Source organism: Corvus hawaiiensis, chromosome 18 (genome assembly GCF_020740725.1).
Source record: "Corvus hawaiiensis isolate bCorHaw1 chromosome 18, bCorHaw1.pri.cur, whole genome shotgun sequence".
Taxonomy (NCBI): domain Eukaryota; kingdom Metazoa; phylum Chordata; class Aves; order Passeriformes; family Corvidae; genus Corvus; species Corvus hawaiiensis.
Genome location: NC_063230.1, coordinates 5,230,394 through 5,257,810, shown reverse-complemented (window position 1 = coordinate 5,257,810; position 27,417 = coordinate 5,230,394). Strand labels below are relative to the sequence as shown.

The 27,417-nt window shown below is 41.7% G+C and overlaps 1 protein-coding gene across 3 annotated transcripts in view; it reads left to right on the top strand.

Moving 5' to 3' along the window:
* The first annotated feature begins 3,936 nt into the window (after positions 1-3,936).
* SPPL3 (signal peptide peptidase like 3) overlaps positions 3,937-27,417 on the top strand; it is a 57,883-nt gene continuing 34,402 nt past the window's right edge. For 2 of the 3 annotated variants that reach the window (XM_048322771.1, XM_048322770.1), the window contains exon 1: positions 3,937-4,274. In XM_048322771.1, coding sequence (XP_048178728.1) covers positions 4,252-4,274 — 23 coding nt within the window. In that variant the 5' untranslated portion in view covers positions 3,937-4,251. Of the gene's footprint in view, positions 4,275-4,544; positions 4,698-27,417 lie in introns of those variants that run through there. The other variant, XM_048322772.1, reaches the window with a different exon arrangement.

Sequence of the window (27,417 nt, the reverse complement as noted above, 5' to 3'; positions counted from 1 at the left end):
TACCGAGAAGGAAGCTAGGTTTTTTCATCAGTGGGCTGGGCTGGATGCAGAGCTTGGAGTTGTGGTGTGGTAAATCCATGGGGCAGAATGGGTTTAAATTACAGACTTTCTCTACACATTCCTTTACCTGTATGTGGAAACAAGGCTGTGTCCCCCTTCCCAGTCATCTGTCATTTTCTCCCTCCACTTACACCCTGTTTCTAACAGGCTGAGCGTGAGGGTGGAGAGCAGGAGCAGCTCTGGAGTTGGGTTATGAAGGACTTTCCCACTAGGTGGTAGTGAAGAGAATCGTGTCACACATGGTCAGTGCACGTTTTAATTAGGTTTATAAAGGGGAATCCCACAAGGATCTTACAAGCAAATAGCCTAGTGCAGCTTCCACCTATACGGTCAGAAGTGGATCTCTTGATTTTTGGGGTTTTTTTCCTTCCTTTTCTGCTCATTTCCATGCTATTTGTTCCTTCCTAAACAAAGCAGGGTTGACAACTATACCTGTCATGTCCTTTCCTGAAAGGTGAAGTGTCTACATGAAGCTCCTCTGGTTCTTTCCACCTCCATTATAGCAGAATCAAGACATAGTTAGCTAAATGTCATCTGCTGACATTTAAACAACTTAGAGGTGAGGACTCTTTGTAGCCAGTACTTTCATCTGATTTTTTTCTACCACACATGCCTCTGAGAGCTGCCCTTCCAAATACAAAAATAATTTTAAAAACGGTTTTGTTTGCCACTAGTTCTGAAATACCTTGATAGGTCTAAGTAAAGCATCAGTCTACATCAAAGGTTCCAGGCAGAACAGGTATTTTGGGAGGAGTTTGTAATGTCAGAGTAAACTGTCACTGAAATTCAGACTAAAGCTCTCTTGCAGGTCCAAAGAAAGACTGTACAAAAGATACACTGAGAAAATTATCTGGGGAATGCAAGCAGTGCTCCAGTTTGCACTGAGAGCAGATGCTGTGTCTGCTAGGAGGAATAAATTTCTCCTGTGAATTCATCCCACCTCTATCCTGTAATGATAGAGCAAGCTTGCAAAATTATTTAATAGTCTAGTCACAAAGCCTGAGATGCTGGAAAGAAATTATACTTTAATTGCTCATCAGCTATAAATCATTTGTGCCAAATTAATGTGCTGGAAATTTTGCAAGACTGAGAAACTGGAAGCTATTTCAATATGAACACAAAGCAGAGATATTGTTTCATAGATACCAATATCAGTTTTACATCCTATTCTCAGAAAAAAAAATCAGGAAAGGCTCTTTAGTATTAAGACAAGGCTGAAGCCCTGATTTATCTTTCCCTGCATTGATTTAAAAGGACAGAGATGTTCTTTTCTCTTCTTACATTTACTCTGTTATAATCAATGAAAAGGTTAGCACAGACAGGCATTCCAGACACTCAGGTTTGCACCACAGTAGAGTGAGGATTCCAAATTATTTGTTAGTTATCTAAGCATTTCTGCAGGTCTTTCTGCTGTGCTGAGGAGAACAAAAGCAGGGAACTTATCCATTGTGCAAATTCTACCTGGAGCTTGAGTGTTTTTTTAGATGGGGGATATGTGTATATGGGAACACCAGAGTTTCCCCCCAAACTGACTGACTGGGCTGTGTACCCCAGATCTCCAGTTCTGAGCATGACTCCTCCCTTCTCTGTGTGTCATATCCATGAAAGCTCTCCGGAGCTGAGATGGGCACAGGGACTGTGCACGGGTGCAAGCCAAGGGCAGATGTCAAATAGGGGAGGAAGTTTTTCCAGCCTGAGGTAGTCCCACCTTAACTGGATGGGAGGAAAGGTTAGCATTCCTCACCCTCTCATCCTTCCAGCACACCCAGCTGCCACGACTGATCCCAGCAGGGATCCCATGACCTGTCAGTCACAGTACTTGGAGCATTTCCACCTCATGGTTGATAAATCCAATTCTCAAACAGATGTTGGTAAGTGGGTAAAGTGCTGATTATGTCGGGAGCTCTAAGGTGATTCCTGTCCATAAAGCCAAAGGGCTGTGAAAATCAGAGGATTTGGACACTGAAGTGACACAACCCAAATCACGTGTTTTGAAAGCATGAAGATACAGGGGGAGAAACCCTCAGAGCCCAGCACCATCTTAATAAAAGTACTGTTTAACTGGAGCACAGGAATCCCGGGCATTCCCTCCACCAAGACCAAGTAAACCTGTGTTGCGTGTGCAGCATCTTCCTGCTGCAGCTCCCCAAAACTACAGGTGGCTGCAACACTTTGCAGTTTCCTCTGTACTGATGAAGGAGCAGAGCTAGCAGGGATGAAGTGACCTGCCCAGGATTACACAGCAACTGGTGACAGAACAAAGATGAACAGAGATGTTCCTTACTTTTAATCCTCTGTCATGACCGCATACCAGCCAAAGGTTTTTCCATTTAAGAGAATAAATGAGATAGACAGCATGAAAATAATTTATTTAATCCACTAATAGAAACAAACTAAAGTGGGCTCCAAATTTCAGAGGCATCTGGCATCCCTGTAGATGCAATGAGAATGTCCCAATGACCCATTATTTTTTGGAATATTTTAACAAAATTCTATTGAGGTATAGAACTTCTTCATACTTGTTTTTAAAACAAATACCTATTTTACCAGCCCCAGGCATTTGTTCTTCTATTTATATTTGATACAGTTACGTCACCTCTAACTGTATGTTCAAACTGGCTGTTCTCCCTCCCACACTGAAAGGGACAATGAATGGGAATGCACAGCTGGACTGGAACAATTGATCCAAGCTCTGCAAAGCCCCACTTGCACAAAATTGCTGCAAGTGAACTCCCAGGAGGTAAGGATTACTCACGTGAGCAAACCCAGGAAAAAGCACTAGTTCTGCATTTGGCTGAAACATAATGAAGGGCTGAGGGTTTGGCAGCAGAAACCAGGGAGGAGAGAGGCAAGACCAGTATCAACGCAGCAGTTTCTCTGCCTAGGACTTGCACAGGTTTAGTATAGGGCTGGCAATAAAATGAAGCACATGATTTTTATTTGGTCAAAGTATCTGGAAGGTTCTTTTTCTTCCTTAAAAAAACACTTTTAGCATTTGATCCTATTGATTTTACTTGGTTTCAAAGATCACAAATTCAAAAAATACAGCAATCTCCAGAAACACCTGTGCATTTGATGAATTATACACTGGAGTTACAAAATATTCTACCTGAACGGTGCATTTACCACCTCGTTCAGAGGAACCCTTCGCCACAGTGGCAACGCAAACTCCTAGGAAGTCACGGACTCCTGCGGGATGCAGGAGGTCAGCGACGTGCCAGAGCAGCGGGAGGAGCCCCCGGGGTCCCGCGTTACAGGGGTACCCCGAGCGCACCGGGGTCACTCTCCGGCCAGCAGGACCGAGCCGAACCGAGCCAGCCGCGATCGCCGTCCCCAGGCACCCCGCAAGTCCGAGGGAGCTGCCCCGCTTGCTGCGGCGAGGCGGGGGAGCCGCTGCGGGAAAGGAAACGACGGCTTAGGATTCTCCTCAGGAGTCGCGGCTCCTCGCCGGAAGCCCCCAGCCCCAAAATCCACCCGCAGCTCGCACTGCTTTTCTGCCAGAGGAAGCTCCGTCCAACTCCTCGCTCCCACCGGCCGCCGGGCACGGTACCCCGAGCGGCGAGGCTCCAGCCGGAGTGTCCGCAGCGAACCCGCCCGCGGCACCGGCACCGGCACCGGCACCGGCACCCCTTCGTCCTCCCCGCGACCCACAGCGCCTGCGCGCGGCTGGCGGCGGCGGCACGTGAAGGTGTTGTGGGCACGTGATCCTGCGCGCCCTCGGGCCCCGCCCCTCGGCGTGGCTCCTCCCCCGCCGTGCGCGAGCGCGGGCACGCGGCGCGGCCTGGCCCGGCCGCCCGGTGCCACCACCTCCCGCCCCGCCCCGCCCCGCCCCGCCGCCGCCGCCGCCGCCGCCGCCGCCGCCGCCGCCACCGCCACCACCGCCACTGCCACTGCCGCCGCCACCGCTCCGCCGGCCATGAGGCCCCGCCGGCGCCTCAGTGCGGCCCCGTGTCGCGGCTGCTGAGCCTCCACCCGCCCCGCCACCACCATCGCCCTTCCCGCCCGCGCGGGGACCCCCCCTCGGCTCCCCTCCCTCCACACTGCCGCCGCCATGTTGGGCCGGGAGCCGCAGCGGGGCCGCCACTGAGCCCCGGAGCCTGCGAGGAGGAGGCGGAGGAGGAGGAGGAGGTGGAGGAGGAGCCCGGGCCCGGCCGCCCCGCAGAGCCCAGCGCCGGCTGCCCAGACGCAACCATGGCGGAGCAGACTTACTCCTGGTGAGCCGCGGGGCCGAGGCCGCGGGGGTCCGAACTGGCCGGGCCAGGCCGAGCGCGGCCCTACGCGGGGACGGTGTCCCGGGCGGGGACCGGCGGTGGGGGCCTGCAGTGGGGGCCGGGGCATGGAGGGGCTGCGGGCTGAGGGTTCAGCGCGGCTGAGGAGGAGGGATAAGGGGGAAGGGAGGAGGGACGGGGCGGCCGGGCTGTGTGGATCCCCCCCGCCGGCAGCCGGTCAGCAGGAGAGGATCGCTGGGAGCATTGGCGTGGCTGTCACCCCCCTGTCCCCGGAGGGCTCCATGTGAGCTGCTTTCTGCACGGCCGGCGCTGTGATCCGCCGGGCCTGGAGAGGGACAGGACCTCCTTCACGGCTGTGAGGCTGCAGGTCACCTCTGCCTGAAGGGAGATTTATGCCAGCGCAGGCTGGTAAGTCGGTGGCATGTGTGTGTGTTTTCACCTAGTGACAATAGGCTTGGTCTGTGTACAGGAAATAGAACGACGAGGAAGAGACCAGTTCCTGTGGAAAGACATGAAGTATAGCAAATGAGAGGGCATTTTTTTTCTGTGTTCTGACACTGTCTCGGGCCTAGCTGGCAGTGGATCAAAGAGACAGGGTGCAGTTTCTTTCTATATTTCTGGGGGTTTTGTACTGTGGTGGATCACAGCCAAAATATCTCAGCTAATTTACCTGTGCATCATCTCTATTGACCTGACCACTGCAGCAGTTTATTGTGATATTCTCACTACATTTTAAATCCAGCGAGATCCTCCAGAATTCTTTCTTAGATATTATGAAAAAATTACTTGTTTTGAAATAAGTCCCTTATTGAAAAAGGAGTCAAATCTTAGTTTTTGACCTTGGTGTGTGCTGAATCTGGAGAAGGGATTGAATATGCAACGAATATCCCTATTCTCAGTGGTCCCATTACTTTTCAAAACTTGGAGGGATTTCTGTTCTGCCACATGTTGAGACTTTGGCAGCCCCTTCTTCCCTCTTGTCTCTTCTCTGTCAAGAACCAATATTTGTATTGGTCTTCTGCTTTTTAGATGTTCTTATTTGTTAAACAAGCTCAGTTCAGGCAGTGGTCTGCTCCACTTTAAAACAGCAGCAAAAAGACAACTCTTTTGACTTAAAAGATTGTTTACATATTGACACAGTAAATGAATATTGGTACAGATTTAGGCAGTTTAATGTAGTTCAGCCAAATGTGTCTTAGTGTGTTTTAATTGCAGAATGAAATTGCAGATTCATAAACGCTGCAATTTGTCAGCTTTCTTGAAAGAAGTAAATGAAACAAAATGTCACTTGTATGTTATTTTGCTTTTTTTAATGAGTGTCTTTGCCATAGTAATAAGTTTAAAGGGAGGATTTTAAACAGAGGTGGGAGAAGGATTTGCTCTTCTATAAGTTGTGTATTTTAAGGGAATGAAATTGGGATTTAAGGTGTTCACTGCATGCTAGGTGGATCTGAAGAGTGGATGTTCTTTTTTGCAGTACTGAGGTTGTAGCAAAATGAGGACATGATGCTTACGTCTTAAAACACTGTAATTTTGTGTCTCTATTCATAATGGTGTCCTCATGGATCTGAGGTTTCAGTCACTTTGCGTTTTTACCTGTAATCAGCCTTGCCTGGGAGCTATGGGAGCAGTGGACAGAGCAAAAATCCAATTTCAATCACGTTCTCTTCTCTCTGGATATTTCATTACTTACACTTCTAGCAACGCTCTTGCCTCGGTTTATTTGTGGTTGTGGTAATGCAGCTCAGCATAAAATTGGCCAGTGCTTCAGCACTTCCAGGAAAAATGTGCATTTTGTCACCTGAGGAGACTGGTGCTCATGTGCAGCAGAGTTGTGCCCAGGAGCTGGTGCAGGAGTTCAGTTTGGAAGTTGGCTGATCCCATCCTGTCCATTTGCCAGACCTGGTCCTTTCTTTGTGTTGCAAAGGCAGCTTTCCAAGAACAGGTGTGTTCTGTGGTGTAGTGTCCAGTTGCTGTACACGTACCTTATTTCACATCTGAAAATACATAATCTGGCATTAAGAAAAATCCTTTCACACCCCTGTCTTTGCATGGATGTGAATTGGTTCCTGGCTGCAGTAGTGCTTCCCTTTTGTCCAGGTGCATAAGGCTTGATTACATCTTTTTGTCCATAACTGTCTGCACACATTGTTGAACCACTGTAGCTTCATAAGATATGATAAATTCTTATTGTGGGTTTGATTTTTTTTTTTAAAAAAGGTCCCAGTTGTGTTAAAAATACTTTGAAAAAATATACTTGCCAGCTGTGATTAATGGACATGAGCATTGGCAAACATGCAAAATAGGGCTTTTTTCAGTGATTGACAGTCTTGTTAATGATGTTGTTTTGAAGAGACGAGAACTAATTCCCATGTTGCTATATTTATTGGTTTGTAAATATGAATCTTAGATTTTAAGGTAGCTTTCTATATTTCTTTTGATTTCCAAGTGGACTGAATGCAATTACTTTCTTTTATTAAGATACTATAAGAAGGAGAGACTTACGCTTTTTCCCCATCTCTGTCATAGTTTTAAATACATGAGTTATCTTTTGACACTGTTCTTGTAAGGTATTTCTTTTGACAACTTCTTTTTTTCTTCCGTAATGCCTACACCTATAACCATATATACTTTTATTTAACTCTTTTTTAGTGTCTTAAGTAGTCTTGCTGAACCAGTATTTCAGATAGAGGTGTCTTATCCTGAAAGGAGGCTCTGCTGAGAGTTTTGCTGGTGAAAAAGAATACTGTCATCCTGGAAAAATTAATTTTAATGTGAAATGGGGGATAAGTGCCAGATGGAAATGCTCTTTCAAAGAATATGGACTTCTTAAAAAGAAAGGGTGTTTGAGTCAAATGCTTGTCAGTAGAGAGTAGAGAAACTTTCTTTGTCAAGTTCCTGCAATAAGAGAAGGAAAGGAGAGCTCTGTAGGATACTGCTGCATGGCAAGGTTGCTCATGATTTTGTAGATTAAATAAGAGCTAAAATTAGTTTTCTGCAAGTGCAATGGAATGGGAGAGGAAAGAGGTTGTTGAATACCCATTTTCCCCTTGCTTCCTGTCTGTACTCCAGCAAGGAAATGGAACTGTGTAGTGACAAAAGTTTCTGCTACCGCAGAGGAGGGAATAAATATGGGCAGAGCAAAATACACATTTGTGTGTGTGTAAGAGATTAGTAAATACCAAGAAATTTATCTTCAGGCACCAAGCTGTTGGAAGTATTACAGTAGGATGAGTATGGACGCAGCAGGACCTAGATTTCCTACTTTGTGAAATAGTTGGTCTTTCCTTAATTTCTAGCATTTTGTGGTGAAATTTTTGTGCTGGAGCCTATTGAGAAGGCACAGCACCATTTGTATCTTGTTTATCTTCAGTTAGTAGGTGTTTAGTGTTTTTCAAGGCCTGATGTAACACCCCCTCCCTTTTTACTGTTGCCCAGTCTGGCAATAGAGATTGCTTTGTTCTTTTTTTGCCCTTTGACTGCACAAAAGATTTTCACAGCTTCCTTCATTTGTGAAGCGCGAAGAAGGGGATTTCTGCACCAAAGCTGAATATATTTTTAATATTTCCTTTCCGAGAGTGTTGTATAAGAGTAATATGGATTGCCATGTGTGCGTGCCCTCTCAGGGTGGTGATCAGAAGACAGACTGGGAGGGTAAGCTAAGAATAAAAAAAGAAGGCACTGTATTGAGTCACTAATCTTAAAAACAACTGAACTCCCTCTTAAATGTTATAATCAGTGGGATGATTCTTGTATTAGCCATCAAATGTTTCATGACTGAAATGGTGATATATTTAGAAGCTTCTCTTCATAATGCGAATGGTGTGTCAGAGTAATCAATAGAACTACTGGGCTTTGGAATAAGTGTAAATGTACAGTGCAGTCTTTGCTCCTGGGAGAATTCAAATTGGTTGGTATTAGAAGTCTTTCTAGATTCAGAGGTCTGAGAATTTGCTTTGATTGCAATTAAGCATTTAACATGCTTTTGCCGTGAAGTAAAATGCAGTTTCTTCCAGAAGACTGAGGTGATGCTTTCAAGTCTTAGTTGGCTGGATTAGATGTGTATGTGGGAGGGCAGGGAGTAAGAGGAGCTACAGCTTGTTGACAAAACTTGTCAAGTACTAGTAAAATAATTTTTTGCATTCAAGATTTTTTACTTGTTTGCTCAGTTTAGGTTGGGAGACCTTAACTGACTAATTAAGGTGTTTTGAGGATGGGAGGCAGTTTACGACAGAAAACAGATAATTCACCTGAATTTTTAAAATGTTGCACTTGATAGGCAACCGATTGCAAAGCACACAGATGAAATTCTGTTGCGCTGCTGTCAAAAACCTGTCATGAAATCCTGGCATGAAAACATGGAGTTTGGTCCTTAATCTTACATTTTTCAGGAACTGAAATTACCGGCCACATTCCATTTTAACGATTGTTAGGAGTCTCCTGAGAACAAGGATGTCATTATATGAATGCACGTGAGTATCTGGCCTGAGAAAAGTGACTTAAACCTCAGTAAATCTGAGAATATCAGGTTTATAGCTCATTCATTTGTCTTCCAGGACCAGTCTCACTTCACTTGTTTGTTACCCTCCCTGGAGCTTTTGCTATCTCCGGCTGTGTATCCTGTAGACAGGGGCACTGTCTACAGCACTGGGCTGAAAGACAAATAAAGCAAAGATCATGGGATTAGTAGAAGTTTACAGTTACTTGAAGGTACATATGTATAGTGACTGATTAGCACAAGGAAAAAAAATCCTCCTGTCAGTATTTACTAATTGTAAGGCTGTATTTACTAATATATTGATAATTCTTTAAGAAATATTTTAAAATGAAGAACACAAATCAATATTCTCTTTGTGCTGGTGTGCAGTACCTCTTTTAATTAAGATTTCTGTCACCTATTTTAATTAAGATTTCTGTCAGTTCTGCATTTAACCTTTTCAGAATACAGTGGTAATAAAAGTTAATGGTTCCTTTAGCTTTACCCAGTGACTGGAGATGGAGATCTTGGCTAGGGTACAGGAGATCAGTTCCATCCCCCAGGGTTTCTGGCCTTGCATCTCTCACCTTCCAGGGGAGTGTTCTCATCACCAAACTATGTGTTATTCAGAGGCTGAGCTTTGTGTGTCCACTTAAATCTGTTTCACTTCATATAGTATACTGTAAATATTTGCTGGGCCAGGAGGTAGGCATACATTTCTGCCTGGGATTGACAGGGACCTGGATTCTACTTCCTGCCTTGATAAAAACCTGGTTTGGAAGACTGAAGGGTCTGTAGTTTGTGGGAGTAGTTCAGGCTGCTTTTTGCAGGGATGAAAGGTTGAATTTCCGCAAACAGAAGATGACCTTAATATGATTTCCTGTGTCACAGGTAAGTGAGTGCTTAGGTGTGTGGATCCACCAATATTAATATGTGTTCTTTTGGTTTGTATGAGGTTTGATGAACCTGAGAGCATCTCTTTCTTCTGCTGAAGCGTAGGATCCAATAAATGGTTTATTTTTTGTACTTTGCGATTTTGGTATGAGTTAAGTGACCTGATGCTGTTGGAATTTGAGGAATTTTGTGGGGACTACCAGAAAAATTAATTGGGGATATTGAATTCTTTTGAGATAAGTTGTGTTTTGGTGAATACCACCATTTTTAATACTTGATTCAGTTGCTGAAAACTCAATCATTTGTCACTAAAACACAATGCTAAAAAATGGGTACTTAGGAAACCTTCCTACGAAAAGTACTTTGAAAAATGTGTCATGCTTTTTGAAATGCAGTGATATTTATTTCCTAAAATTTGGAAGAAGAGCAGAACAGACTGGTCTTTTTCAGTATCTCGGCTATTTTATTTCGTTATTTTGATAATGTGATGTGTCAACATCTGTGGCGTAGGTGCCATTGTTTTTATTGCCCTTTGACATTTTATGATGACTCTAAGCATTGTAATATACTCTAAAAGCAAACAATTGGCACAAGTCGTTTAGTCAAAACAGTCTAATTAGATTCTGGTGACATATGAGGAAGGTTTCCACAAAGAACCAAGGATGAAATTGGTAGGGAAAAAAAAATTGTGCACATTTTCTTTTTGGTGGTACATTGCTTTAGTGTCAGTGATTAGGATTAAAATTTGCAGCCAGTCAGCCAGTGACGGGCGTTGCGTGGAGTGAAGCACAAGCTGGTGTGTGGCTGGACGGGATCCAGGCAGTCAGGCCAACTTTGAAAGGTGATGATTTAATAAGATTAATGGAGCATATGTGTCGTTGCAACACTTGCTGATCGCCTTTCTCTTTAATTTTTCCAAGGATGCTTGTGTTGGTGATCTCTTCTTCTAAATCTTTTGGTGTCTGTGCCTGAAATACTCTGATCTGCCAGACCAGGGTTCTCCCCTCATGTGCTTCCCAAGAGAAGCTCAGCTCTCACAATACGTTAAGTGTCTCTCTGTCCGCTAGAACCACCATGATGACATTATCCCAGAGCTCAATAATCGTGGACCTGTGTTGCTGTCATCTTCATTATTAGATTCTGTTGAGTATTTCTTTTTAGGGCCAGACCTATGCCTTAGGTCCCAGATTCCCTTGGATAGCCTCCATATCTGTGTGTCATATTAAGTGGTACGTTACAGACAGGGCTGTCAGAAAGTTCTGCTGGCTTTTTGGAGGGATACTTTGTAACTGATAACTAACCAAGTAAACTAGAACAGTGTTAATATCCTACAACAACAAGGATTCAAAATAATAAAAGTATGAAATAAGCCGTTCCTTATACTCGGGTGAGGACAGGGTTTAAGGTTGAAGTGACTTTTTTTTTCAGGATGTCGGAAAGGAGGTTCTTTAAAACCATCACAGCCAGTGTCATAAAGTAGGGGAGAACACACTAAGAAGATGATTCTCTACTGCACAGTGTTATGTTTAAGATTCCTCTTTTATTACTGAAGTTAACAATGTAGAAGTTGGAGGGATAAAATCATATCTTGGAGTTTATATATGGTAGTGTTTTCCCTGACCAGTGGAATCCGAAGGGAAAATTACACTGTTTGACTCTGATTTTTTTTTTCCTTCTGGGCTTTCAGGTCCAGGTATTTTCTTCTGTGACTCTCAGGTTTGGATGGTCTTCCTTTACTTCCTGTAGCTAGTTCATAGACTTTAGACCCAAAAAGTATTTTCCCATGCAGGTGGGTATTTAGCCAAAGACTTTGAAATGATTCTCTTCCATTTTTATGCCATAACCTCATTCCTGCAAGTGCCTCCAGAGCAGAGGTTGTGTGGGGGAAGCAGGAGGAGACCCAGGGGGTTCCACCCTCTGTTCATACACAGTCTTGAACTTTAGCCATGAGTTGGCAAGCTTACCTGCAGAAATAGGCTCGAATCTAGATTATTCTTCAGTTCATTTAAAAGGAAAAAACCAGTTCTGTGCAGTGTTAACTACTGGCTGTTAAAGCTAAGCATCCTTCAGACCTCTTAGTTGTACACAGTCAGTGCTTCTCTGCTTGCTAATTTTGAAAGTCCAAATTTTCTTCTTCATTCCTATGGACTCTGCTGGTTTTTGGACAGAAGTATCTTTAAAAAGTCCTTTTGTTCATCTGATAACTAGCCAGAAGATAACTTCTAGTAAACTTGCAATGATACATAATTTTAAGTATATTTCAGAGTAGTAGAGATCGGCACAAATGTTAAGAATTGATAGTGTTGCACTGAATCAGAGAAGTCTGAGAGCTCTGCTTACACCATTTTCTCATGTCAGTAGTACTGCGAATAGCAGCTACATATTAGAATAGCAAAAATTTGTACGCATGGATTCATGGTGCACTGTGGTTTCAGGTGGTACAAAAAAATCAAGTGATCTCAGCATGTAAATTTGGTGCGTGTTTCTCTACAGCAGTGACATTTTGCAGAGGGGTTCTCTACATGGGTTAAGCTACTAGCAAGTGTATATCCTCAGGATTTATTTTAATTTCAGTCATTACTGGAATAATAAGCTCAGCTGACTCCAGTTGAAATAGCACAGCGTGGACAAGAACCAGCAATACAAAATATTTGAGCTCTGCTGTAGTGCAATTAGCAGGATAGAGGTGAACACAGAAGCTGAATTATGGCTCTGCTCAGTCTTAGTTCTGGTGTCTTGGCTCCTGGCCATCTGACATCCCTTCTCCAGTTGGATAGATACCTCAGGTTTAAAACTTGATTTAAATTTGTCTGGAAACTTTAGTAGTGAGTAGAAATTCAACCACGAATTCTGAGTAATTATTGTAGTTAGTATCAGCCTGCTGTTGGTGCAGATATATTGGATGTATAAAACCGAAGCTCAATGGTGAGTTGTTACACAAAGAAGTGATTTTACTGGTTCTATTTTCAGGTTACAGTTGTGATTTATCTCACCATCATCTGTGTCAGACCTATTTGGCAAGATAAAGTAGGTGTAGCATGACTTTGACTTATTTAGTCAATGGGAAGTCCCTTCTCTAGGTCACTGTTAGCTAAAGGTGAGGTTGGTGAAATAGGAGGCAAAGGAGCAAACAGAGCTGCGTTATGTGGATTTCTGTAGCCTGTGTTGCAGACCGGTGAGATGTGGTGTGTCTGTGTCTTGCTTTCTAGGTTTGATGGCACAAGGTCACTCTGGTCCTTTTTAGAAGTTCAGATTGATGGGCTGTGTGCTGGACGAAAGATTATCTGCTCTCTGAACTCTTGTTGAGGTGGCTGATCCTATACCTTCACTTGAATAGCTGCTCCAAGAAGTTACCACAAAGGGCTAAAAGCTCTCATGGGGAACATTATGATCTCTGCAGGGTTTTGAAGATGAAGAGTAGAATCTAATTAAGCTTTATGTTGAAAATAGTTTAAAGAGTGCTTTTTTCCCCTCAAGAAAAGGGAAACTTTAAAGCTAAATAGTGAAGAGCTGAACTTTTTTTTTCTTTAATTTTATGCTAACTTGACTTCTTCTAAAGCAGATGCAGCTGTAAGCAATTACAGATGGTACAGAACAGAAAGAACCTCTTTATCATACTTAAGTGCCTTAGAGGAACCCCAATGTTAGTTTTCCAGCTAGTTCTTTCTCTTTATTTTTTATATTTTTGCAGAACATTAAAAAAGCATGCTACCTTAAAGCTAAATCAAAAGATGGAAAGAGTCTGCCATAAACCAGAAATAGTTCTCTGCAGGGGGCTTTACTGGAAAAAGTTTCTTGAGGTTTCCAAAACACCCTCTTTAAAGAATAAGCAAAGCTTCTTAGCTATTTAGGCAAGAGTTAGTTGAAAACAGCCTCTGTCTGTTCTGCTACCTGTTTTTGGTACCTGGAACTGACTCAGCTGTCTTAAACTTGGCACTTGGGTGTGTGAATGTTCTGTGCTTCTGCACACAGGTTGGGAGGCAGCGATCAGGCCCTGGCCAGTCAAGCTCAGGACAACTCAAGACCCTTTTTTTTTTGGGTTTGCCTCTCAGTAGAAGGTGGCAAAAGCAGGGTGCCTGTTTTGATGGTCAGTATTTTGTATTTTCATGCCAGCTGAATCCCCTTGTGACTTGGTACAGTTGTGAATAGTCATGTTCATTTCAGAATCTCACCAGCCATCATCTGACAGCATGAATTTGTCTTAATAGAGGGCCAGCATGATGAAAGCTGCTTAAATCTGGCTAGACAGACTGACTACTCTATGGCTTTGACTCACAGGAGTTTACTTTTACCACTGTCACTGAAGATTTGTAGTTGGGTGCTGATGGTGTTAAGTCATTCTTTTATGGAATGTTGATAAAATAGTGTTTCATTCTACCCAGGCATGTGATGATAAAGTATATAATCCTGTACTGTTTCGGTAAGTCAACTCATCAGTAGCACTCAGCTGCTCTTTCTGACAAGGTCATATTGGTCAATTTGACTTTGGTTCTGGCTTGTTGATTGTAAGGCCTGATTGTTAAATGCTTTGATTAAACTATTAGTTGTTGGTTTTATTTTTTTATCTGACTTCTGAATACATTGCTAAAAAGAGTTTGGATTTCTAAGCATGTAATCAATAAATACCAGTCTAAGTGTCAGAGGTATGAGGTGTGGTTTTGGTTTGGTTTTTTAAGTCAACAGTGGAGTGAATATAGGTAAGAAAACATCCTGTTTTCTGATTTCTGTGATAAAAACAACTAACCTCTTTCATACTAGAGAGCCCACTACAACTTGATAACTTAAAAAAATTATTAGTATCATGATATTCTGCATATTTGTAACTTAAGTACAAGAATTGCTGTGGAAATGAAACCTCCAGGTAAGATTTTTTTTTTTTTTCATATTGGGATGGAAGGATGTGTTTTGTCTAGGAAGCAATGTAGTGTTCAGATCAATATCCTCCATATGTGAGGGTACTCTGTAGTGTCTTTGTAGACTAAGTCTTGGGTGAGTGTTCTTCCAGCAGTTAGGTCAGCTGCATTTTTGAACCTGTTTAATCTACAAAGTGATGATTCCTAGTTTAGGGAAAAGATAGAGACCTTGGAGTCTTTGCTAAGGTATCTCTCTGGGAGCTGTTCTAGGGGTTAACCCAGCGGTTGCCTGCATGTTAACCTTTTCTGTCACATTCATTGCCAAAAACACCTATATCTCACAGATAAACCAGCTGTATGGTTCTACTACAAGTATTCCTGCACTTTCTTGCTCTGAACCACTGTTTTTGCTTCAGTTGTTGCATTCGCTTTGTGAGGAGGCAGGGACTTAGCAAGGAGATGGGATTTGCAGCACATTCTGCTATCGGAGTTCTGCTCTGCATGACCAGTTCTGTCACTTACAAAAGAAATATTATGAATGTGAATAAACCCTTCTTCTATTAGTCCTTCACTGCAGTGAGTACTATACTCCAGATAGTTAGAACAAGGTTAGATGGAAGAATTTCTCTACCGTTGGTATGTCAAGAGTGACTAAGTCCAGAACTGGGCATAGACTTTGTGGTGGTCTGAGACAGTTTGGTCTCCTGGAGCAGCTTTGATTAGAACCCTGGGATGCCTGTGCAAGATGAGGAATAGGGCTAGAGTGAGAGCCTGGGGATAAAGGATGGAGCTGGCCACAAGGTCAAGAAGTTAAGCAGGAATATGCACAGACTGTTTAGGTAATACTCTGAGAGCAAGTTAGGCCACTCAAGTATCATCTATGTTTCTTGAATGAAACTCTATGCATTGGAGAGGATCAACTTCATCTTCTGGTTTTAGCTTCTGGATGACTGCAAGTGATCAAATATGGCATCAAGTAGTGGTATTCCTCTGTGTGCTTATTAGGAAACCTGATGTACTTTTTTGTGTGTTCTTCTCTGTGTTGCTTCAGGTGGAGATACATACTGTGGTCTGAACTTCTTTGGTTTAGTCTGTTACCTGCCTCTCTGCATCCCCTAAGAAGTCAGATTACAGATTTAGTAAGATTTATTGTCTTAAATATTGAAGTAGTCCTTTTGCACAGTGTGTTGTTTCCCGTCCAAGCAAAGCTGCCAAAACTATTGCACATTTGTTTTACAGAACATTACAGTAAGATTTTCAAGGTGAAGTCGTTCATGAGGTCCTCAAGGGTGACACAGCTTGTCCTGTCTCTAGTGCTGGGTTATTTGCACTGTTCAGCTGAGGGCAGTGGGCAGCTCTTGGTGCTGTGATGGAGCAATGAGTTCAGTTCACACCTTGGCAGGTGTCCGACGCTCTGAGCACTGGGGCCATGCAAAGTCTGTGCTTGTCTGATCGGGCTGAGAGATGGTCTGAGCACAGCATTGCTGTGGGGCTCTTGGCAGAGTAGGGCAGGCCAACAGGAATTTCCCTGTATATCCTGAGAGTCCTTGCTTTCTGCCACATAATGATCTCTTTTCTTTTGTCGTTGTCCTTTTTTGACTGCTTGCTGGCGCCATGACAACCATAATATTCTGTGTATGATGGAACGTTGACAATAAATATGCCCGGGATGATGCATCTGGTTCAGCTGCACTTTAGATGAACTTAGCCCTGGATCTGCAGTACATTCTGACTGGGGTAATGTGGCTGTAAGAGGACCAAGAAGAGAAGGGTGGAGTTGGGCAATTAGTTGTCTAGAGTTTTTATCCTGAACAACCTTATTCAGAAAAATGCCACTTCTGGACTTGGATGGCTGACAGTGTCTAGGATGAGGCTGAATTGCATTAAAAGAAGACGGGCTGTATTTTCTGATGTTAAAGACTCAGTTGTCTGGAACCTGGTTCAAATAACTGCTCCAGTTTTGGAAGACACTAATACAGTTTCCTTTCATTAGGGTAAAGTGTGAAAATTTGTTATCACTTGTTACTAATAGTAGCCTTTATTTTGCTGATTGTAGTTCAACTATTGGAGGTTTTTTGTAATGGAACTTTTCAGTGCTGTTAGGAAACTTGCTGCTGAATGTCTTGTATCTTGGTACTGTGTAGGAAATGGATGGCTTTGGATGAGCAGGATTCTAGAACTCCATGACAATATTTTTGTAGTGTCTATATGGCTAATTTGGAAAGGCTGCAGTGCTATAGTCTTTCCAAATTTGTTGAAGTGAGATAACAGAATCTCCTGACCCCTCTGGACACTGAATAATGCCCCAAATCATCCAAAAAGATCCAACTTATCCTTCATTTCTGTGGCTGTTAATTATTTTGCTGGCAGTTTGTACAGAGAGAGGAACAAAGGAAATAATTTAAAAATAGTTGAAGGAACGATGTGAATTGACAGATCTTAGCTAGTGTGGTGCCTTATCAGGGGAGCGATGTCCTGTAGTTTTTCTGTGCAAACTATTTAGCACTGTAAAATGAAGCAAATTTTTAGATTTTCTTGTAGTTGTAGACACCTGAGGACAGTAACTCTATAAAATGCCCACCTAATAGAAATTCATAGTGCTTATTTTGGAAACAAAAGTTGCTTTGAGTAGTAGATGTTTTGTAACTAAAAGTGTCTTGGGTATATAATATGTTGGGATATTTTTAGTAATCAATGCTGAGTGGATGTTGTCTTGATGATGGGGATGGTCTTCAGTTAAATTTTTAGCATGTTGTAACTAGGCCTGTTTTTTGCTTTTTAAAAAAAATCTTACTAAACTTAAGGATATGCCACCCACCCATTTCTGATACAAGGCAAGTAGGCTAAGACCAAATGGTGATAAGAATCCTGCACAACTCTAATGCCATTTGCAAATTTCTTCACAAAAGTAATTTTCTTTCAAGTCGCTTTGTAAGATTTAAATGTATCAGAACTTGCTTTTGATTTTGAAATTAGGGAATTGACCAAACTGAGTTGGGTTCCATTCTTTCCAAGAGGAAAGGTCCCATGAATGTGAAGGTGTGCTGGGTAAGGCTGAAGGAAGGTGTTGTGTTTTGGTTGCCGTGCGGTAGTGGTGTGGTTCTGAATTCCTCTTGAAGTGTTCCTCTGGTTTAGATCAGTGACAGACCCTCCTTGCTGCCAGCCAAGCTGTGCTTTCGCTGCTGGAAAATTACAAAAACTCTCTTAAGCAGAAAATATGAAGAGAATGGCTGAAAAAGCCTTTCTGTCACTGTGTCGGTTGGATTTGAGATCCATGTTGTTGTTTTCATGACATTAAGAGAGAATTGGAAGTCCATGATAGCAGCAGAGTTTAGTGACAGGGTAACCAGTTACCTGCTTTGCTCATTAACAAGTGTTGGGTTCTGTAGCAGGTGTAGTTTCCACACTAAGGCATATTCCATCTCTACAGTCAGAATGAGAATTAGGAGCTGGTGTGTGCTTCTGTATGGTGGAATGGCTTCTATACTTTGGGGCATTTGCTTGGGCTGGGGTTTTTTTTCTTTTAGCAATTGATAATTGTTTAACCTCTTGAAAGAGAATAATTGCTACTGAATGACTTATGCTATGGCATCAGAAGTCTGTCATCAACTGCTACAGACACTGCTATTTTGCCACAACTTGTGTGTGACAATTGGTTGAACATTGTTAGGAGCTAGCACAGTTGTGCTTGGACTTTTCCAGGCTTAGGTACTTACATTTCTCATAGCTCACCATGAGAAACATCACGGCATTCATGTAGCTGTATTGTGTTTTGTAAAGAAATTTTTCACTTGTGCAATAGTCTGGCCTTGGATGTGCTAGAGATGCTTATATTTTTGTCTTTTCCTAATGATGTCTCAGGAGATGCATCTCCCACCAGTGTTTTGTTTGAACTTTCTGGGAAATTATCATTCTGTGCTTTGAATATCTCCCTATTACCATGGCAAATAATTCATGCTGCTAATTAAGACACTGTTAGAATTGCACAGAAAGATGGGCAGGGAAGGAATATAGCTTACTTATGCTCACAATTTATCTGTCTTATAAATTTATAGAACACTTACTGCCAAGGTAGCTCACAGTTTACCAGTGAAGATATATGACCTGATTCATGGTTTCTGTCTCCTGAAGGTAGGAGGGAAAAAGAGCCAGATTGTGTTTTGTCTGGTGCATATGGAGGCACAGGGTGAGGAGCAGCATTGTGCCCTGAGCTAGATTTGTGTTCTGTAAGAGAGAAACACATTGAGAGAGACCCTTCTGCTCAGAATGGAGGGCTTGAAACTGGGAAGGCCATGAGTTCCCTAAAGAACTGTTGACTGGCAGTTTCAGGCTGAGCAGAGTTTCTTACACTGGTCTTGCAAACCCAAAGAAGACTCTTTTGTAACTCTGAAATGAATGTGAAGTCATTGCACAATCTGGCAAGTGAGTAATAAATCCAGCAGACTATTTTGGTGTTGGTTGGAGTTCAAAGAGAAATTAGGAGACCTAATTAAGGTGTGCATTAAATACCAGGGAGGTATCAACACTGAAGGAAGCTGATGGCAGTGTCTTTGTTGTCCACATGTAATAGTGGAGACTCTAAAACTATTAATTCTGTGGTATGTTGTGACTGTGTATTGCAAGCCAGATGCTATTTCTGCTTTTTTTTCTTTTCCTATTGTTGTAGGTAAGATGAATTAAATTCCATCTTGTCTGAAATTTGGTGGGTAACTCATATACTCTCTTCTCTCTTCAGCAGCAGTTATTACTAAGTCTTGTTTAATACAAAAAGATGAAAATCATCAGCCTTACCAATGGCAGTGTGGTAGTTCATACTGCATCATGTCTGGAACTGGGTTGTACTGCCATTGCACGCTTACTGTAGAAAATCAAATGCCTAATATTGAAGAAGAATGTTTTTCTAGTCTTTCTTCTTAATGAAAGATAATGTTTTCCTTTATAAAGGCCTATGTGATTAGATATTTATCCTCTGTTCCCAGGAGAGCAGACATTGCGGTTCATATTTTCTGTTTTGTGAAACAAGATTTCATATAGCTGACTACATCTCTGGAATCTGTCATTCTCCCCCTAAAAGGAACTGAAAGCAAATTGGCTTTCTAAAATGTGAAAGAAACCTAGAGCAAACTCTTTGTCATCACATTCCTGGTCAAATCCAGCATTTGCCTTCCACAGAGTTTCTAATGTTTAGTAATGTCTGTGGTTTCCCATGGGGTTGCTTAGGTGAGCATAGTGAGAGCTGTTGAAAGAGGAAAGAAAGACGACTTCATCATGAGGTGAATTGAGCCAAAACTCTTGGGGATTGTATGCATGTTTTGTATGTAGTTTTTAAAATCATACTTTTAATCCCAGTGTTTCTTTCCTTCGCAATAGGTTATTAATCAGAGAAAGAAAATACCAACTGTTACACAAAACTTACATAGATTAATTGAATTCTTACTGGTATATACCAGAAATATATCAGAAATTATGGGGTGATTATTCACATCAAATTTTAAACTTCAGCTCTAGGACTGCATAAATACCTGAAGGGAATGGAGAGACCAGAGGACACTTGTAAGCCCTGGGTAGTAGCATGTCTTTCTCCACTGACTGTGTAGGGAGCATGGTCTTGGAAGTGAAGGGCTTCAGGTGCCCTAGGAAGAGGGACTTGAATAACCTGTGTCCGTTTGACTGAACATCACAAATTTATAGATAGCACAGCAGTTCCAAAAAAAGGGAGTTGTTCCCATCTTCCTGCTGAGGTGCCAGCAAGACCTGGTTGTTGACTGAGAACTTGGCTCTTACTTGCAGAAGTGCAACCTCCACACCTCCTGCAGCATCACTAATAAATGTGAGCTCTTGCCTTAAGAGGTACATGGTTCTGTATGTGTTTAGTATTTTTATAATTGGTTTGGGGCTGAAAATGTGTTTTCCAAGACTTATACTGTTATATTTACTAGTAATTTCGGGAGAGATTAGAGAAAAATATTTGGACCAAACCTAGTGTTCAGCCGTGAGTAAAAAAAGTTCACTTAGAAGTAAAATTATCTTCGTTTTTTTTAATCCGTTAATCATATCTGTCAGCTTTTTGTCACATTTTTCTCTTTTTCTCATATTAAAATGTTACCCAACTTTGTTCATTTTACGTAATTACTTGCCTTTTCTTGCATTTCAGATACTTAGGTTTAGAGCTGTCTTAAAATACAGGCAACAAAGCAGGCAGGGAAAATGTCTGAAATTTTAAACTGTTGTGATTTTTGTTGTTGTGCTTAATCCTGTGCAATGTAAGCTGCAGTTGTTCATACATAAAATCTTAACTTAAAAAGCCTCCCTGGTGCCAAACAGTGATGAGATAGTGTTTTAAAAACAGCTTAAAATTTATGTTAGCTACATCCTCTTGGTGCTTTACTACTTATGAAAAAGTAGTTTTCAAATAAAACATTAAGGATGATCAAGGGATATTCTTAAATATTTCATTTTACTTTGTTCACTCTGTACAATCAAATCTGAATAATGTTATGAAAGTGAAATAGTGTTTTAATAACTCAAAATAGCATATTGTTTTTAGGTACAAGAATCAATACAAAGTGACAAACTCACTGTGAATTGTGTCTAAATTTAGTAGGTGTCTTCAACAATCAACCAAAAATTCTAACATTCAAATCAGCTTTGTCATCTTGCTACTACATTTTCCTGAGTTTAACTTTTTTGGAGCTAATTTATGTTCTAGTTCTGATGTGAGTGCTTTTGCCTGAAGGGTGTTCAGGAATTATGACTGTTCCAAGGGTGAACTTGGTTATTTTTAGGAAGGTTGTTAAACATCTGCATGTTCACTACAGAACTTTTTCCAAGAAAGCATTTTGTTTCTGAGCAAGAAATATCAGCAGAAATATAGATGCAGCACAACAGAGTGTAATCTCTGCCTTCTCAGGGAACTTGGATATTTTCAGACTGGTCTGTTGCTTGAAGTACCTCTGGGTGTACATAAGGATATTGGGAGGATTTAGCTCTGTAGTATTTTTGTAGGTGGCTTTGAGACTGGAATCCAGAGCAGGGATGAAACCAAGCAGAGGTGCCAAATTAGGAGTGGTTTTGGGGGGACATAAGGAGTATATTTGAAATGTTTCTAAGACTCCAGGTATTTGCATTCTGGCTGAAAAAAACCCAACAGTTTTTGATTGAGATCATTTGATTGCAGAATATTGTTCTGTATCAGTGTTAAACAGTTTTCTGGATTCAGAAATTTAAAAAATGGTACAGGTACAATATAGGATTTGGGATAGAAAATTTAAGTTGTATGTAATAATTTTAAGTCTTTCCCATATATGTTGTATGTGTATAGGAAAAAAACCCTCAAGGTAAATTGTGAAAGTTAAATGAATTAAAACTGAAATAACTTCAAAAAGAGGCTGCCTTCTCTTTTATATGTGGTGTCTTACACCCTTGATTATACAGAATACTGCTTTGAAAATGTATTCTGACTGCCTAGTTTGCACCTTGAATGGCTAAATCAAAAGTCTTATGAAAATATTCTAGTGTTCTATGAAGATATTGATTGCTGAAACATTGCATTTGCAGCTCAGGGGTTTTTTTCCCCCAAAGCAGTTTTCAGGTGCTGCTTAGGGAACTGTGACATCCCTTTTTCATTTTCTGAGTATATTTTGAGTGTCTTTAGCTCTATACTCTTTTTTTTTTTTTTCCGTAAGGAGGAAAACTTCAGATTTTCAAATGTTGGTTAACTATTCCAGTTTTCTAATAGTGGTGATAAAATGGTAAATCTGCTTCTGGTGGGAGGTGATTTTTAAAACTGGTAAGTAGGTGTTTTATATACCCCTTGAGGATATCAAAACTCTTATGTCTACATGCTGACAAGCTTCTGTCTCTCCAGCTGTGTATTTGCTGGTGTGGTAAAAGATTGCTTCTCCCCACAAATACAGTTTGATTTCACTTGTTTGCATGTTGATAGCGGGAGACTGTTGCTGAGTTGAAAAGACTGTTTTGTTTATTTGAAGTGCTTAAATCTGGTCACTCACTTTGATTTGTATTTTGTTACTTGCTACATACATTACATGAAAATGTGAATAGAAACAGATGGTGAAGGATCAACATTTAGGCTTCCAGCATGTAAAATTCCCTGGAAAGCTCAGTCCTCTACTATGGCATCAGCAGCCTGTGTTCAAAACCACATCGTGTTTGTTTTATAGTTAATTCCTGGATGCCAGGCATATATTAAGTCATTCTGAGCCTGCTGCTGCATGGACATCCCTATTGATCCCAGCAGTTCTGTGTTTTTCCTGAAAGAATTGAGCTATTAATTCCCTAATCCTTAGGGAAATTAAATTAATGTCAATATTGGAGACTATTGTTTCCGTGGGTTCAGGATTCATATTAAAGTGTAAGTTTGCACATTTCAAAGCAATTCTGTTAAAGATGGGAAGAACAGAAGTTAACCTGGCTCGCATTTATGTATTTTCCTTTCTATCCATGTGATCGGAAGTGTCATGATTTTTACTAACACCTGAAAAATCTGTTGTGGCTGCTCCTGTCAGGGCTGGACTGGCAGTTTTTCTGGGTTAGGTTTATGCTGGTAAAGATGTAATCTGACTCTGCTGTGACATTTAATAAATGCTGAAGGAAAAACTTCTTTTTAGAAGTGTATCTCTGCTGTGTTGCAGTTTCTCTAGCCTAAATCACACATTAAAGGAGTACAGCTTGAATTAATGAGATGTGTATTTAGAATGACTGGTGCAAATTAGTGGATGACCTGAAACAGGAGAGAACTTACTTTCCTGTGTAGTGTTATCTCAATGCCTTTACCTAGAAATTTGCTTTTTAAAAGGCAAACATTTTGTCCAGTAAAAATAATATTTTGGTTTTGTTTGGGATTTATAGTAGCTTTTGAACCTGGTTATCCCTGGGCTTGCAGAATATTACAGACTCGCCCAGTGTGTTGTCTGATGCTGAATCTGGGGTGTGCATTTCAGTTCTGCGTTTGTAGAAGGCAAATGATACATAATGAAATGACAATATCTCTCTGATAAAACTAGAATTTTAAAGTGGGTGTAATTTGATGCTGGTCAAATACAGATTTCATTTAGTCCCATACATGAAGACTCACTCCTATACTTCAGTTTGTCCAAAAGGTTTCTGCGATGCAATATTGAAGACATAAGAAAATTATGTTGACGTAAGAAAATTTGCTGTTAATAAGCATTTCAGCGTTTGGGGGCTCAGCTCAGCATGTGAGATGCCTCTAATAGTCTCTGAACATTATCATTTAATTAAACCTCTACTGTTTAGAGTAAGTGAGTACAGAAGAGCAGTAGGACATGTTCTCCTTCTTTTTCTTGTTTCTCTAGACTGAAAAGAGCATACTGGGTAATACATTTGGAACTGGTCCACTTGGTTTTTGTGTGTGTGGGTTTTGGTGTCATCCCCCCTGCCTGCCCCCCCCCCCCCCCCAAAAAAAAAAAAAGCACAGTGGGTGAAACTTTGAAGAAGAACTGCCACTTCTTGTGTTGTCACTAGTATTCTGTGACTACAGAGATGTTAATTGGAAAAAGAAATTGGATTTGAGGGGGAAATTGGATCAGTTTACAGTTTGGTGTTGGGAAAGAGTGTAAGTTCCCCTATTGTGAGTAATACAGTTTTAGCTCATTTTAATCTCATAGTTCTCCCATGTGGTGTTTCCTTTTGCCTGCGAGATGGCTTCTCCCCTTATTGTGTATTTTTCTAGACTAGATAAACCCAGTTCCTATCTCTCCTAGTTGTCTTAGAAACTCTTCTCTGCACTCATCCCAGTGACAGGCTAATAATTATGCTCACACGGAAACTAAATTCACACCCGAGTATGCCTTCCCCCTCAGCAGTCCTCTCTCCTGTCTGTGCTGGATGGATTGTGTGCTCTTACACCACATGACTCAAAAGAATAGAAATTAAGAGGACACCTCAGGAAAAAAGAAGTGTCTATCCAAAATACTGTCGTTAGTAGGCTCACTAGTATGGGGAAATCATAATGCTCATAATGTAAAACCTTAATTGACTTCTGTAGTAAATCATATGCAGTTTTAACAAGTTAATTGCATTAGAGTCTATTTATATGCATTTAGTGCCATGCTAACAGTTGAAGCTGAAGTTCTGTTTCCTGCTACATGATATCCTTATTCACCCAGCCCTTGGCACAGATACTTTGCATTGGTTGGCTGTATTTGTGTGTAGTGTCTCATTTTGGTGCTTCATGCTCAGAAAAATTTTCCTCCTCTAATAAATACACATTTGCTTGTTTGGATTTTCCTTCTGTGCTAAGTAAAGTAGTAATTTCTTCCCATTGATTAAGAGACTTTGTGGAGTGTGTCCTGTGCTTGTGGGTGTGACTTGCATCAGAACAGGAGGAAATTCCCAGTTTTAAACTTAATTTCCCCCTTATACTGCCTCAGTTGTAACTGAACCAATCATGGGAATCATGGTGTGTTCAAATACGCCTTTGTGCATTCTCTCTGGGTGGGATCTATTCAGTAGTGAAGCTGCTCTTTAACATATTGGTAATGTAGATCCTAATTGCTTTTCCTGTTTAAAGGAGTTTAGTATTGCAAGTTTCAATACTAAAAGTATTGCAATACTTCGTACTGCAAATATTTAGTATTGCAATACTAAAACTAAAGTTGCAAGTAATGCAAGTTGCCTTGAATTTGCTTTTCAAAAAGCAAATTATGTTGCTTTTTTATTTTAGAATTGTATTTCTGGTTTTGTGAATAGCAGTGCATTATTCTTAAAAAAATGAAGTACTAGAACTATGAAATATCATTACAATATAACAGGTGTGAGATTTTACTTGAAGCTTTTCATTCTAGCTCCATGGAAGGTTTGGTTTTTTGCTTTTGTTGTTGTTTTGTTGGGATTTTTTTTCTTTTTAAACTCCTTAAACTTTCTTTTTTTCACTTACATAGCAAAGTAGTAGGGATGTTTCAGTCAGTGCTTCTGCTTCAAGGAGGAAATGAAACATACCTTACATTTTCTGGATTCATTGCTGGTAGTTCCTTGACCTACTTGAAGCTCATTTTTCCCCTTGTCTTGTTTTGAAAGACAGGTGTCTGCTAAGGAAGGCAGGAGCCTCCCTTGGAATGGAAAATGTAACCCCCTTCCCTCCAAATTATTATAATTTTGAAATTAGGGGCTTTCTGGCAGAGATATGAGAAATAGGAATAACAGTTCTTTACTAATATATATATATGTATATGTATAACAGGGCAAACACACAACAATAACTATGGCAGTAACAGCAAACACAAACCCCGTCCCAGCCTTCTCGGCTGTCAGGCCCTTTCCCCTCGGGTGCAGTTCCGCTCGCAGCCGGCAGGGGCGCTGGCGGCTCCCGGTGAGCAGGGCAGGTGCGATGGTTCCCCCGCGGCTGCAGGGGGCGCTCCGGAGCGAGCTCGGGGAGCACGCGGCTCGGGTGCCCTGGGATCCCGGGAAGGGATGGAACAAAGGCTTCACAAACCCCTGGGCAGCCGATCCCGGTGCCCCGGCTGGACCCTTGGGAACAGCAAACTGAAACGGCAGGGATGAGCACAAAATCCCGGGTGGTAGACAAGATGTATCAAACTCCACAGCTGCAGCAGGAAGCCCGGGACTTCTGGGCGGGCAGGGGGTGCGTCGCTACAGTGTAGCGAAGACTCAGAGCAGTAGCAAAGGAACGGGGGGGGGGGGGAGGGGGGGTGGTGTCAGGTCAGCGATGGCCTGGCTCCCAGCAGGGCAGGGAAAGGCGGGCTCAGGATCCCGGCCTTTTCCTGTAGAAGAAAGGCAGCAGAAGGCAGGACCCCGCAGTGGTGATGAATTCTCCCCACAGTGACTGCAGCCTCTCTCCCCTCCAAACGCCGAGAGGACAAGACAGCTAAGGGCTCTCACCCTAACCCCCTTTTCCCCAGTCCAAATCTTGTGGCATCTCTGCCCTACACGAGAAAACCCCAGGTAGAAGAGAGGACCCCTCCCCCGAGCTGTGGCCTTGTCTTTTGTCTCCCTTAAGTATACAGTCGTTATGGTCTCTTAGCAACACGTATTGGTAAAATTCCTTAAGAGAAAAAAAGGAAAAGGAGAACTGAAAACCCGAACACCCCTACCAACACTTTTTTCTTGTGTTATCAAGAATAATGATAATACTTTCTGCTTATATCAATGTGCATTTTGATCATATTTGTATGTTTGGAAAATAGACTGATCAACTTAGTTTGACTTCTGTGTGTGTGTCTGCCAAAGTAACCTGATACTCTTGTAGAGCTTTGGGTCTACTACAGACCAAGTAGCTTCTTGTAGTTCTTGAGATTAACAGGTGTAGAGCTGAAGTCTTCCTATCCCACTTTCCTAAATTTAGAAAAAGTTAGTCTGAGTGTCACACTTTGCAAATACTCAAAAGTAAGTCTATGTCCAATTCTGTGAGCTTGTTTTGATGTTCTCTGACTGAGAGAGAACGTTGGGTTTGGTTGTTCATTTGTTTTTCCTTTAGTGAAAACAGAATTTATTGTGTGTGTAGACAGTGTTACAGAACACATTGTCAGAAGTGGTACATTAATTGTTTGGCAATAATCTGCAAAGTAAATATGAATCTCTTAATTGTGAGGCAGAGAGGAGGTATTTGCTTACCACTGTCTTCCGGTTCCAGATGGAGCAGCAGTGAGGACTGGGACAAATATTTAACTCCAAATTATAGAAACTCCTATGTTTTGTCAGCTTATAGTGTAGGGTCATCTGAGGTCTGCTGCCTGAATGGAAGAACTTGTGATGTCGAAGCTGTGTTAACAATGTTGAGCCATGAGAGAAATTGCTTGTCAGCACTGTCACTGCGGTTGCTTCCAACCCTGCCCCAAGAGGTCTTCTGTAAGAGCAGCACCCTCTCTGAGCGCAGGTGGAGAGTTGTGACCAACCTGGGGCT